This window comes from Gracilinanus agilis, chromosome 2 (genome assembly GCF_016433145.1).
Source record: "Gracilinanus agilis isolate LMUSP501 chromosome 2, AgileGrace, whole genome shotgun sequence".
NCBI classification, from domain to species: domain Eukaryota; kingdom Metazoa; phylum Chordata; class Mammalia; order Didelphimorphia; family Didelphidae; genus Gracilinanus; species Gracilinanus agilis.
In genome coordinates, this window is record NC_058131.1 from 337,243,726 (window position 1) to 337,257,851 (window position 14,126).

The window sequence follows — 14,126 nt, forward strand, 5'->3', positions numbered from 1 at the left end:
CCTGAGGTGGCCATTGTAGCATAAGCCAGTTGGTTTCTACTCATAGGGTTAGCCTGTTTGTTATTACTATTCTTCATTAATATAATTATATAGTTACTTAGCGATTAGTGAGTAAAATATTTATCAATAGCAAGAGAGCGAGTTTCAGTTAAGTGCTTCCTCCCCTCTTGTGGGGAGGGGGAAGGGTAGCATCTACTTAGCAGTTCAGGGTTTCCTCTCATTATCCTAGAACCCTCATTTACCCTTTCTAGTTTTCTTTGTTATTACTTAATATAACCTTTACCTTCAAATCTGTGCCTGATAATTATTTGAGAAGATACTCACAACTCAGTCTGTACATTTAGTTTGAATCCTGTTGGCTGCCAGTTTAAGAAGATCTCCTCTGTCCTCAACTGTTAGATAACTAATTTCTATATACTCATCATACTGACCTGTGAGGAATATAAATTTAAGAAAAGGAACATCAATTGGGGTTTCAGCCATAACTGAAACTTACTAGAAGAATCTTATTCCTGTCTTCATTACCAACTGAAGCAGAAGCAGTTAGAGGGGGAGGGGTTGGAGATCCAGGAGTGTTTAGCCCCCTCCTTTCTTCACTGAAGCCTGTCAATCTCTGGCTCTTGACTTAAAGCTCTATTTGGCCCTGACACATTTATCTGCTTCTCCAAACTATCTGTTATTATCATCATAACAAAATCACTGCCCACCTAATCCTTACTGACTGTCAACCCTCTGATGTAGGCACACCTGAGTCAGTAGGGGAGGAAAAAGAAGCTGCTCTCCAGAATTCAACTGCCTCAGTCATTGTGAAAGAGCAATCACTGGCTGTCCCTTTGGTGTATTCTCTACCTAAGACTTCAGGCAGTTTAGAGTACAGCCCAATACACAAGGCACACACATACCAGAGGGAAACAGATGCCAAATACAGAGAGAAAACCGCCCAGCTCACCAGATTCCTAGATCCACCGTGTTCTAATACAAAGGAGTCTTCTTCTTTCCAACACAACCAGCTCAGAGCCACAGTATATGGATATTTCCCATTTTTCTTTTCTAACAAACCCTGCAGATGCACTAGGGACAAAACCAGGGCTGTGCATTCAGTGGACACTTGATAATTGTTTATTGAATTCGAACAGAACTGAGTTAAGATCCCTTCTCTCCTCCTTCAGGCTCACTACAACCGGGGTTTAGAGCTGTCAAAACAAGCAGCTAAATTCCAAGGAGCTGAAACCCCAGAGATCGCAGCTTTCGTAGCCACCAAGAGCACCTTCCAGGCCAAGCTGACCCACTTCTACATGGCCATAGAGAGGCAGAGGACAGACCTGGAAACCCTCCTCCATCTCTATCGATTTTGCAATAAGGTGAATGGGTTACTCTTCTCAGCTTGGAGACAAAGAACTTGAAGCAGCCAGTCTTGTAAAGAGCTCTGTACTGGTAGCTAGAACATCTGGCTCTGGGTTTTCACTTCTTAGGTTGGTGGCCCTGAGGCAAGTCACTTCCTCTTTGGGAACCTCAGTTTGCAATTATCATTAAGCAGTATTTGGTCATCTGTAACATCAGAATAATAATGCTTACCCTGCTTACCTGTTTCACAGGACAATTATGAGATAGGAAATTGTAGTTCAGATATGGATTATTTTCAATTTCCCTTTTCTCTGGTGCAGAAGAGGAAATCGCACTTCAGAATCCTCTCCGTCATCCCAGGACCAGCCTTGGCCTATACATGATCTAGACCATGTTGTTTTTTTTTTGTTGTTGTTTTTTAATATTCCATTAGAGATTACAACAGGAAGAACCTTGGACTTAAAGTCAAAGGATGTGAGATCTAATCTCCTATCCACCACTTACTAACCTGAGTGTCCTTAGGCAAGTTCTTGTCTCTGGGCCTGCATTTCCTTAGCTATCAAATAAAATTGGACTAAATGATCTATAAGGTCCTTTCAAGCTCTAAAACTTATGAAGACTCTCCCCTGCATTCTCCCCTTACCACCTCACTATTTTATAGTATTCTGCGTTTTCTCCTTCCCCTTTGCCAATATTTAATCAATAGGGGTATAGATAATGGTAGAGAAAGTGGGGAGACTAGACACTTGACCTTGGGTAAGTCATGTCTGCCTTTGGCCTCAGATTTTCATAATAAAAAATGAGGCGTGTAGACTAGATTTTCTCTAAGATCCTTTCTGGCTTGCAACTTCTATGACCCTAATGTTAACTGAGAGTATGCATGTGTATACATATGATGAGGCTCGAAGTGCTTTGAATGAAAAAATTACTGGATAGTAAAAAGAGGGCAATTCTTATGTTCCTGGCCTGATAAGAAGGTATGATTCCAACAACAAATGGTCATAGATTTAGTACTACAAAGAAGTCATCTAGCCCATCCCCTTCATTTTGTAGGTGACCAAAATGAGATCCAGAAGTGACTTAGCCAAATTTAACTAGGATCTTAAGACTTACAAATGAAAGGATCTTTTTTCTTTTTTCTCTTTTTTTAAACCCTTACCTTCCATCTTTGAATCAATATTAAGTATTGGTTCCAAGGCATAAGAGTGGTAAGAGTGAGGCAGTTGGGGTTAAGTGACTTATCCAGGGTCACACAGCTAGGAAGTATCTGAGGCCACATTTGAACCCAGAACCTACTATCTCTAGGCCTGCAGCTCTATCCACTGAACCACCCAGCTATCCCTAGAAGGACCTTTTAAGGTCATCAATCTTGAAGTTGGCAAACTACAGCCCACAAATCAAAGCCAGCTAATCATCTGGTTTAGTGTAACCCCTGAGCTAAGAATGATCAGATTTGGTCCATGGATTGTAGTTTGCTAATACCAGGAACAGAGACTTGCCCAAAGTCACACATACTATAGCAAATGGTTAAAGAGGGATTTGAACCAAAGTCTTCTGATCCCAAAACAGAGCTCTTCTGACTCCACTGTGCTAGAAACTGGCCTCAATTCTGTGTGACCTTGGGTAAGTTGCTTAACCTCTAAGTGCTCTAGTCAACTCTCTTAAGAGTATAAGGTGTCAGAGGGCAGCTGGGTGGCTCAGTGGACTGAGAGCCAGACCTAGATATGGGTGATCCTGGGTTCAAATCTGACCTTACACACTTCCTAGCTGTGTGACCCTGAGCAAATCACTTAAGCCTCTTGCCTATTCCTTATCACTCTTCTGCCTTCAATACACAATACTGATTCTAAGATGGAAGGTAAAAGTTTTAAAAGAAAAAAAAAGACCATAAAGTTTTTACCTGAATTGCTAAGTTTCCTCCTTCAAGAGTTCTGTATACCAATAAAATTGCAAGAGTAATCCCCATCCCTGTCCCTCTCTTCTGTTTTCTTCCTGGACCCAGGAGGAGAGGGTAGAGAGAGCCAAGAGCAAAAAGAACACTTAGTCCCTTAAAACTGAACATTCTGTGGGGAAGCGAGTGTTCAAAGGGAAAGACTGATAGCCTGAAATAATAGAAAGTCACAGATAAATCCTTCAAGATCTGGCAAAGAATGGGGAGGGCATCTCATCATCAGGATCAAGGACTTTGAAGTCAGAAGGGACCTTAGAGATTATCTAGATTCGTCCCTCTGTTTTATAGATGAGCAAACAGAGTCCAGATGGATGAAATAACTTGGTCTTCATAGTAACAGGAAGAATAGGAAGAACTCTGGATTTGGAGTCAAAAGACTTGAGATCCAATCCCACCCAGGTCTACTGCTTCCCAAGCTGGATAGCCTTAGGCCTATGACTTGTAATTTACTATCACATATATGGTAAATAGAATTGCATCTCAGGTTCTCATCAGTGCTCTTTCCCTATCCCCATGCTACCCATTCCCAGACAGTGGTGGTTTAAGAGGAGGTATTGCTGGGATCTTTTTAAACACCCTTTGGAAGGGTGGCAGACGCATGGCTGGCCTGGGAAGCCTCGTTAGTCAGAGACAGAGAATACCAACATATCCTCATGCACAAACTCTCGGAACAGGTTTCCAAGAAGAAGTGGTGAGGGCATAGGTTTGGGCACAGGACAGAAAGGCAATGGTCTGACACCGAGGAACTGGACGCCTCTGGCAAGATGTGGTCGACTGGGGAAGATATACTAGAGGGGAAAGTGTAGTAGTGGGTGGTTAGATGATACAGAAGCCATGCCACCCTAAATAATACTAATATAATCATGCCACAAACTTGGATTGATGTCACCCTTTCCCATCTCTGGGCTCCGTGTGCTTCCATGTATATTAAGTCATTTATCTAAAAACAAGTTCCTTTAATCCGTGGAAAGATGGTGCCTCTGGAGAAAATGTTTCTATACTGCACGCTGCCTAACAGCTCTCTGTCGGATACTAAATTAATGGAGGGAAAGATTAGGTTTTTCACAAGCTGCTGAAAATTGGTTACATTCATTGCTATTTGCATCTGTTTTGCAGGAGGAATGAAACACCCCAGGGTAAGAGCCCCCAGCCAGACCAGTGCTCCCTTCAGCCCATCTGTCTAGGGCTTGGTAGATGACTGGAGGAAGGCCTAGGTCAGCCTCCTTAATGAAAACAATGGTTGTTCCCCAGGAATACTAACCTTATTCACTTCACAAATTTAGCTAAAACCTTAAAATGTATAACTTCATAGCTGAGACTCCAGAGGTCAGCTCATTTGACCTTTCCCCCAAGGTAGTGGGGAAGTGTGTGATTCGGGGACAGGGGTATAGATAGAGGGAAAAGCCCCATCTTTGGAGCCAAGTGACCTCTGTTCTAATTCTGGCACTAAAAAGACTGACGTCCCTCATTATCATCCACTGGGTCCTAGTCAAATGGGGTCAAGGAAGCATCAAACTATCTTGGGGCTCTTACCCTCGGTATGTTTCCTTAAGGACAAATCTCTCTGGTCTCACCAGTAAAATCAAGGGGTTGGACTAGATGCTCTGAGCCTTCATTTTCTCATCTGCAAAATGAAGATAATAATTCCTGAATTACCAACTCATAGAGTTAATGTGAAGAAAAAGCTTAGCAAATTTCAGAGCATGCTAGAAAATGAGCCATTACCAATATCATGCAGGAATTCCATCTATATAGTACCCGTTACTAATCAAAACCCTTCCACGGAGAAGAAGTTCACTACTTCCCTGGGCAGTCCTCTCTATTGGTGGAAAACTGTAATTGTTTTAGGAAATTCTTCCTGTCCTAAGCTAAAATAATAATAGCTGCCAATGATATGGAATTTAAAGGTTTGCAGATTTTGTGACACACTATTTTATTTGCTCCTCTCAACAACCCAGTGAGGGAAGTATTCTATATATTACAGAAAAGATTACATATTTCAGATGAGGAGAAGGAGGTTCTGAGAGAAGGAACTTGCTCAGTCATACAACTAATAAGTAATAGTGACAGGATTTGAATCCAGGTCTTTTGACTCCAAATCCAGCATAATTTCTAGTATTGCTCTTGGTTCTCAAACTTATTCATGTTCTCAGTTTTTTGGACTTCTTAAGGCGATCAGGTTGTCACTTAAACAATAGATAGTGCAGGAGGAAGTTATATCAATCAATCCATAAGAATTTTTTGACATGCCTATTATGTGGCCACTTGGACCGTGGTGAGACTGTCCCTGCCCTCAAGGAGTTTACCTTCTACTGGTCAGGTCCAACAAGCTCTGCAAAAAGTTGGAAGCCACTTTTCTCATCCACCCAGCTTGCCTCTGGGCAGAATACTACTGCCCACATCCAAGATTACTGTGGCTCCCTGCCTTCAGCCTCTCCCCTCTCCAAGCTATCCTTCATATCCTGCTGCATTGTCCTAATGGAAAAGGTTACTCTTCTATCAAAAACTTTTAGTATCTACAAAATAAAAAGTAAGCTACTTTGCCTGGCAATCAAGTCACTTCTCTGCCATAATCTCAGGGCTTTTGTTCACACTATCCCTGGTGTCTGAAATGGAAATTGTAATGCAGGGTTTCTTGCATTGCAACATTACCCTAGGCAATCCTGGCAGTTATCAGAATAGAATTCTGGGGTGGCAGGTGCCAGATACCAGGTGCTAACCAGCAGTTGGGCTGTGACTATATAAGGCCCTGCAACTCAACCTTGGGGTTCTTTTTTCCCTTGACCTCACCCAGACAACTTGCTTTCCCTGATCTTTCCCCCTGGGCCTAGGTGGAAGGGAGGTGGATCGTGGGTAGGATCTTAGATAGCGTATCCTAGTGGTTAGGGCCATCTCTAGAACAACTCAATGACATCATCTGTGTATCTAGCTGATCAAATAACACCAAGCCAGACTCTAGCTATCTCTGGCTGGGGCTGGTTGCCCTCAGCCTGTCAAAGCCCTTTGTGTCCTTTGCCAGCAACTGCCAGTTGCCTTTAGCAACAGCTTAGCAGTTTTCCCTTTCAGTTCAAATAAATCCCTTAGCCTTAATCTGTGAATTCCTGTGATTACTCTAACACCTTCAAGGCTAAGGAGACTAAGGGGAGGACAGAATTTTGAGAAGTAGGGGTTTATTGTGAAAGCAAAAGCTAAGCTTCCATTGTTGGGAGGAAGTTGAACTGCGGTTTCCGCTGGGCTCTGCTCTCAACCAATAGGGAGTCAGTTACCTCAGCAGGGAGGGGCCATCAACCCAACATCTTAAGGGAGCCTGCAGCTAGCTGTGGAGACTCACTGGGCAGCTCAGCTGAGGCGGCTCCCCTCTGATAACATCAACTCCAATCTCCAGCTAGTTTAATTACTGGCACCTAGGCCCCTGGTGACCCCCTCATTACCATCTCCTCTTACCCCTTTATTACAAAATCCCTGCCATCCTACTTGAGGGCTTTGTAGGGAAACCTCTCCCTTTCTTTAATTAACCAAACTTAGATGTTTCTTCTCCTTAGATGTGCCTTCCCTTTCTGCCATGCCCCACATGGTCCCCTTCCATGAAAATGAGATTCCATTTCCTTCCTCCCATTTCTTTTTTTTCCTACTTTTTATACAAAAATATGCTTTTTTATTGTTATGAGATCTATCCTTAAATTACCCACCTTTCCCTTTCCACACACCCCTGCCCCCATTCAATAAACTCCAGTAGCTTCTTATTGCATCCATGAGCAATCACAAAATGCTCTGTTTGGCTTTCAAAGCCATTCATAACCTATCCCCTTCCAACCTTTCCAGTTTTCTTATGCCTTTCTTTTTTACACACACTCTTCAATCCAATGATGCTGTTCTCCTGGTTGTTCCACCAATAAGACATTCTATCTCTTGGCTCCGGGCACTTCTTCTGCTGTCCCCCATAACTGGCATGCTCTCCATACTCTGCTCTGTCTGCTTGACCTTCCTAGCTTGCTTTAAGGCCCAACAAACATCCCACCTTCTACAAGAACTCTTCCCTAACTCCCCTTAAGTCTAGTGCCTTCCTCTGTTCATTCTCTGCTATTTATTTGTAGGCAGCTTGCTTTGTATATATTTGTTTACATTTGGTCTCCCCATTAGACTGTAAGTTCCTAGAGGGCAAGAACTATCTTTTGACTTTTTTTATATAGTCAGCACTTGATATGGTGCATGGCATACAGTAGGAGCTTAATACATGTTTCTTTCTTGTTTTTTTTTAACCCTTAACTTCTGTGTATTGGCTCCTAGGTGGAAGAGTGGTAAGGGTAGGCAATGGGGGTCAAGTGACTTGCCCAGGGTCACACAACTGTGAAGTGTCTGAGGCCAGATTTGAACTTAGGACCTCCCGTCTCTAGGCCTGACTCTCAATCCACTGAGCTACCCAGCTGCCCCAGCTTAATACATGTTTATTGATTAATTGATTGATAGCTGCATTTCTAATTTACATTTCTCCTAGCCCTTCCTCTCATTTCTTCCTTTGAACTAACCAACTCTCCCTGGTATTACAATTATTTGTGTGCACCTGCCCCCCCCCCCATTAGACTAGGAGTTCTTTAGACTAGATACAGCTACTTGTCCCTGCCATTAAAAAGACTGCAGCCAGTAGGAGATGGACACACAATTTATTATAATATCAGAATATGCTAATAGGTTAAATGCCATAAATGAGGTACAAACAGAAGAATATGAAATTTAGAGGAAGGAGAGATCCCTCCTGACTAAGAAGGAGGCCAGGGTTCAGGGAAGGATTCCAAGAGGAGTGGCACAGGCAGCTGGTGGCACAATGGATAGAGAGCTGAGTGCCAAGTGCCGGGCCTAGAGTCCTCTTCCTCTGTTTAAATCTGGCCTCAGACACTTAGTAGCTATGTGTCCTTGGGCAAGTCACTTAGCCCTGTTTGCCTCAGTTTCCTCATCTGTCAAATGAGTTTGAGAAGGAAACAGCAAAACACTCCAGTCTTTGCCAAGAAAACACCAAATGGATTCGCAAAGAGTCAGACACAACAGAAAATTACTGAACAACAACAAAGTGTGGATAAAATTTCAATGAGGAAATATCATGCTCAGGAATAAGAGTTCCATAGGAGAGGGTATAAACTGGAAGAAGATCCTGTGTATTTCAGGTAGAGAGAATAGTGTGAAACTTAGACTGGAGGGAGGAATGTGAAAAGAGTGTTTGGAGAGCACTAAGCAGGCTGTTTGCTTAGAGCCACTGGGGGAGAAGGATATGAGGAGAAAGAAGAATGAAGGACAGGGAGATAAGATAGCAGAGGAGGGCACATTCCAGGCATGGAAACAAAACTGAAAAGAGGAATGCATAAGGCATGTTTGGGAGATGCTTAGAAGGCTGGCAACACTAAAACAGATGGTATGCAATGAGGAGGCTTGGGAGATAAGGACAGAAAAGGAATTTAGGGCCAGATGTGGAAATGATTCAATTCCAGAAGTTTAATAATTCCTGTGTTAAGTAGGCCTCCACTGACGTCCTTCTCAGAGGCCTCCTCCATTCCCACATCTGATAGAGTGTTGACCCTCAAAGGCCATGCCTATTGAACAGAAGCTCATGCAATTCTCCACCAATATGGAAAAGTGTTAGGTATGATCCAATTACGAACAATGTGTATGTCTTCTGAGAACCAACCCAGATCAATGCTGAAAGGCTCATAACCAATGAAAACATTGTCCATCAAGGAATGTGTCTCTTTAGTCATAGTCACTTCAATTATACAGGAAATTTCAGAGGAATAAATGTAAAGTTGTTCACTCCAGTTTAAAAATTCAGTTTCACAAAATGAGGGATGGATACCTACATAACTATTTGTGTGAATATATATCTAAGGGTTGTAGTGGATTAAATGGACCAACCAATTTAGATTTTTTAAATATATGTACAAACAAATGGAAGCCAGGGCAGATAACAGAATATGAAAATAATAATGATAACATCTAGCATTTATATAGCATTTTAAGGTCTGCAAAGTATTCAATGATCTCGTTTTATCCTCACAACAACCCTGGGAAAAAGTTGTTATTATTAATTAAAAGCATAGTATGTTACTGTATGAATAATATCAGAAGTTCTAAATCTCAAAACAAGCTGAAGATGGTAAGGAAAATGAATTAGGGAGTCATTGTTTGCAGACTGGGGAATCAAAAGAGTAACAAAGAAGGAATGTGACCATTGCTTGGGGTGATGGGACAGCAATGATCAACAACAGCTTCCTAGTTAGAGATGCTCAATTCTTTTTGGCAAAGAGAATGACCTTTGGTCTGGGAAGAATGGAACAAAAATGGTAGATGATATTTTAGTGCCAAGATAAGTGAGGAAATATTATAGTAGGAGAGCTCTTAGTAACCCTTTGACTTCAAATTACCTGAGAGAATTAGCAGATGCAGTTGCTGAGACATTATCCCTAATGTCTGAATTATAATGAAGAATGGAAGATAAACATCTGAGAAAGGATAATATTGACTAGATAAAAATTTTAAGGGAAGGAAGAAGTAGAGTTTGAGAACTCTAGGCTAGTAAGCTTGACTTCTATTTTTGGCAGAATGTTAGACTGTATTAGTAAAGGGATGGCTAGTGAAAATTTAGAAGAGGAAACAGTAATGGCTTCATGTTAGTTATCTTTCCACCTGCTTCTCCTTCTCTTCCAAGAAATTAATTTGTGATACATAACATAAACATACATATATATTATACATGTGCACATGTCAATATAATATACAGGTGCACATTAAATATTATTGCTTATTATACATTATATTACATTATGTTACATATTATGTGCATTATGTATGCTATATTATATATACACATTCACACACATATCTAAAATTTACCTGTGAACATGTTGTATCCCACCAGTAAAATGTAAGTTCCTTGAAGTCAGGAACTAGTGATTTTGCTTTGTTTTGGCCTTTTTTCTTTATACCTCTAGCACTTAACAGTAATTGGCAAAGAGAATAGACCTAATAAATGCATGTTGGATTTAATGCCAGTTCATATCAGATTAATCTTATTTCCTTTCCTAGGGTAGAGCAAATCTTTAAAATGCTGCATGTTGCACTGAGTTTTCACAAAGTTTTTGACAAAGCCTCTCATTTTTATTTTTTCTAAACTATGGAGACATATGGGCCAGACAGTATCACAGTTAGATGGATTTGAAGCTGGTTGAATGGCCAGAGTCAGAGTGGTCCATTAATGGTTCAGTGTCAGCTTGGAGGGAGATGCCCAGCAGGCTTGGTCTTCTGCAATTTAACCCTTTTTCGCAAGTCATAAATGGTGTCCTTATCAAACTTTCAGGTGATATCAAGCTGGAAGGGACAGTTCACACAATGATTATGTGACTGGCAAGGATAATGGAGGAAGCATCCAAAAAGATCTTGACAAGCTAGAACATTGTTGTTGTTCAGGCATTTCATTCATGTCCAACTCTTCATGACTCCATTTGGCATTTTCTTGGCAAAAAAAATATTGTAGTGATCTGCCATTCCCTTTTCCAGCTCATTTGACAGATGAGGAAACTGAAGCAAACATAGAGAAGGGACTTGCCCAGGGTTTTCTTGATTCCAGGCCTGGTGCTCACTCCACTGCTCCACCTTGCTAATAAGGTGAAATGTAATAGAGATAAGTGTAAAGTCTTATACTTGGGTTCAGTGAAACAACATTTCAAGTCCACAATGGGGAAAGAAAAGTTAAACAACATTTTCTCTGAAAAATATTTGGGGGTTTTGCTGCTAAAAGGGCCAATATGAGCTTGGGCTTCAATAAGAGGGGAGAAGTTCTAGAAATAGGGAGGTGATCGCTGTCTTGTGCTCTGCCCTGAATAGAACACACCTGCGGGGTTGTGTTCAATTCCAGGGTCCACATTTTAGGAAGAACAATGATTAACTTCAGAGTGTCCAATAAGAAGCCAAACCAGGTCGATAAAGGACCTTGAGGGATGCCACATGAGGACCAGCTGAAGGAACCTGGAGATGTTTGCTCCTAAGAGGAGTCCCAGGCATGGGGGTGCTAAAATGAGGGGGAAAGCAAAGCTATCTTTAAACATTTGATAGGATGATAGATCTAGAATTGCAATTAGGGGGCACCATAGTATGCAAAGAGCCTGGCATATAGTCAGGAAGACTCATCTTCAAATATGGCCTCAAACACTAACTCTGTGACCCTGGGCAAGTCACTTAACTCTGCTGGCCTCAGTTTCCTCATCTGCAAAATGAGCTGGAGAAGGAAATGACAACCCACTCTGGTATCTCTGCCAAGAAACCCCCAAATGGGGCCAGGGAGAGTTGGACATGACTGAAAATGACTGAATAACAAAGATTCAGAATTAGAAGACTCCTTTGAGGTCATCTGGTTGGAAGGCTGTGCCAAGGAGGCCAAGGTCCAGATGTGGCAAAGGAATACCTGGGATGGAGTCCCAGCTCTATCACTTATTAGCTTTGACACCACAAACAAATCACTTCTGAGCTAAACTTCCACTGTCTCAACCAGTAAATGGAAATAATAACTTTGATTATCTGCTTCATTGGAATGTGGTGAAGTTCAAGCAAAATAATGGATATGAAGCACTTTTTAACAGAAAGAAATATTATTGAAATGTCAGTTGTCATTATTATTCTAGTATAAAGTTGATATTGTACTGGATTTGGAGTTAAAGGATCTGTGTTTGAATTCAGACTGCTACTTTCCACCTATATGATCTTACACAAATTCTAGCCATTCTGAACCCTAGTATCCTCCTCCATAATAGGAAGCTATTAGATTGGATGATCTCTAAATTCCCTTATAGTTTCAAATTCAGTAACCTTTGGTCCAATTAGTGTCATATGTTTTCCTAGCCCTGAGACCTCAATGATTTTAATCTGACTTCATTTCCACCTTCTCTCTTTTTTCCATCTTATTGATGTCTTTTGTTTTTACATGACCTATACTTCTGAATATTCCCCACTCCCTCAACTACCCAATGAGCTATCCTTTGTAACAAAGACTTAAAAAAGAAAGGGAGAGGAATAGCAATTGCACGAGACAAACCATACATCAACCATGTCTGAAAATAAATGCAGTATTCTACATCAAAGGCCCCCTGTCTCTGCAAAAAAAAAAAAAAAAAGTCTTCAAACTGTCTTTGAGCTTGTTGGGTACATGCCTAACTAACAATAGGATCTCTGGGTCAAAAGCTATGAACATACAAATCTCTCTTTTTTTTTTTTAACATAATTACAAATTGTTTTCCAAAATGGTTGGGCTAATAGTCACAACTCCACCAACAATGCATCTGTGGGTCTGTCTTTGCACAGTCTTTCTAACATTGACAATTTCTATCTTTTGTCATAATTGCCAGTTTGCTGAGTGTGAGTACAAACCCATAAGTTGTTTCCATCTGCATTTCTTTTATTATTAGCTGTTTGGAACAACCCTTTATATGGCTGTTAATGGTTTGTAATTCTTCTTTTGAGACCTGTTTGTTTATGTCTGCAGACCATTTGCCCACTGAGAAATGACTCTTGGCCTTATATATTTATGCTAATTCCCCTCTCTTTTTCCCAGATGACCTGGTTCAACCTGGATTGTCAGGATTTGGTGGCTGACCTAAAGTTGAGTGAGGGTTGTAGGGCCAGCCCAGATGCTCAGCGCCACCTGGAGAGCTACCTGCAGAGGCTTGCCGTAGAGTTTCCTGCTGAAAAGCTGTGGGAGATGTGGCTGCAGGCGTCTTCTCTGAGTCGAGGCCCTGGGCTGGGCCTTTGGGAGGAAGCCCGGCTGAGGCGACATGAGAGTCATGTTATTCTTCAGGAGGCTCTAACCCGGTGCCAGGGGAAAGCAGAGACTGAGATGGACCCTAAGAAGGGAAAAGAGATTTCAAGGACCTTAGTCCCTGGAGCTCTGGAGGGAGACGCTTTAGCCATCCTGGAACCTGGGAAAATGTTCACTGGAATCCAAAGATGGAAAGGACAGGCCATTCCTGGGGGAAAGTTGAACAACTATCCAGGTATGGATTCAGACTCTGTAAGCCCAGGTGGCCTAGAGAAAAATGACTCCTCTGATCAGTCTAAGAAGAAAGGGGGTAACAGAGATAATCAACAGAAAATGGGGACCTCTAATTCCGCTCCTGGAATTACTGACCCAGAGCAAGGGTCTAAAGTTGACTTGTCTATAAATATCAACAAGGTAGTCCCAGAGAATTTGCAGCCTCCCCCATGGCTACCCGCTCTACCTGCTTCTTCCAAGTCCCCCACTCTCTGGAAAGGCCTCATCAGAAAGAGGCCAGGACGAGGATCCCGCTTGCAGTTCTCCCGACATGGTAGTTTCTCATCAGAAGAGACAGATTCACAGACCTCCCTGGATGACTCACCACTGACCAGTCCTGTGGTATCCCTGGAGCTGAGCAGCCCCCAACTGCTCTGGGCTCCAGGCAAGGGGGCAGGCATGGCACAGCTGGAAGGCAAGCCTCTTGGTGGTCAGACACCAGGAAACCCAGCCTAAAAACATTTCAGCAAGCCTTTAATAAACACTTACTGTGTGCCTAGATCTGTGCTCAGCTACTCTGATGGGAGGAAGATGGCGGGAACTACAGAAAAAAGGGAAGGAACAGTCCCTTCCTTGTAGAGACTTACATACACAAACATTTAGAGAATAATAGTATGTAATAAAGTATTAAACATAATATAATTAAATTATCAGATAAATGATGGAGACAATAAGTGCAATGGGTGAATAGCATTCAGAGAGATTCGTGTTGGCTGGAATAATCAAAGAATAATCACAAATAATCTTTTTGGAGAAAATGGGATT

The 14,126-nt window shown here is 41.8% G+C and overlaps 1 protein-coding gene across 1 annotated transcript in view; it reads left to right on the forward strand.

The window, feature by feature from the left end:
• The window catches only part of KIAA1755 (KIAA1755 ortholog), an 80,333-nt gene extending 66,473 nt beyond the window's left edge, over positions 1-13,860 (forward strand). Inside the window, exons 12-13 of the mRNA XM_044659793.1 lie at positions 1,170-1,361; positions 12,885-13,860. Coding sequence (XP_044515728.1) covers positions 1,170-1,361; positions 12,885-13,817 — 1,125 coding nt within the window. The 3' untranslated portion in view covers positions 13,818-13,860. The remainder of the gene's footprint in view (positions 1-1,169; positions 1,362-12,884) is intronic.
• Positions 13,861-14,126: the final 266 nt, after the last annotated feature.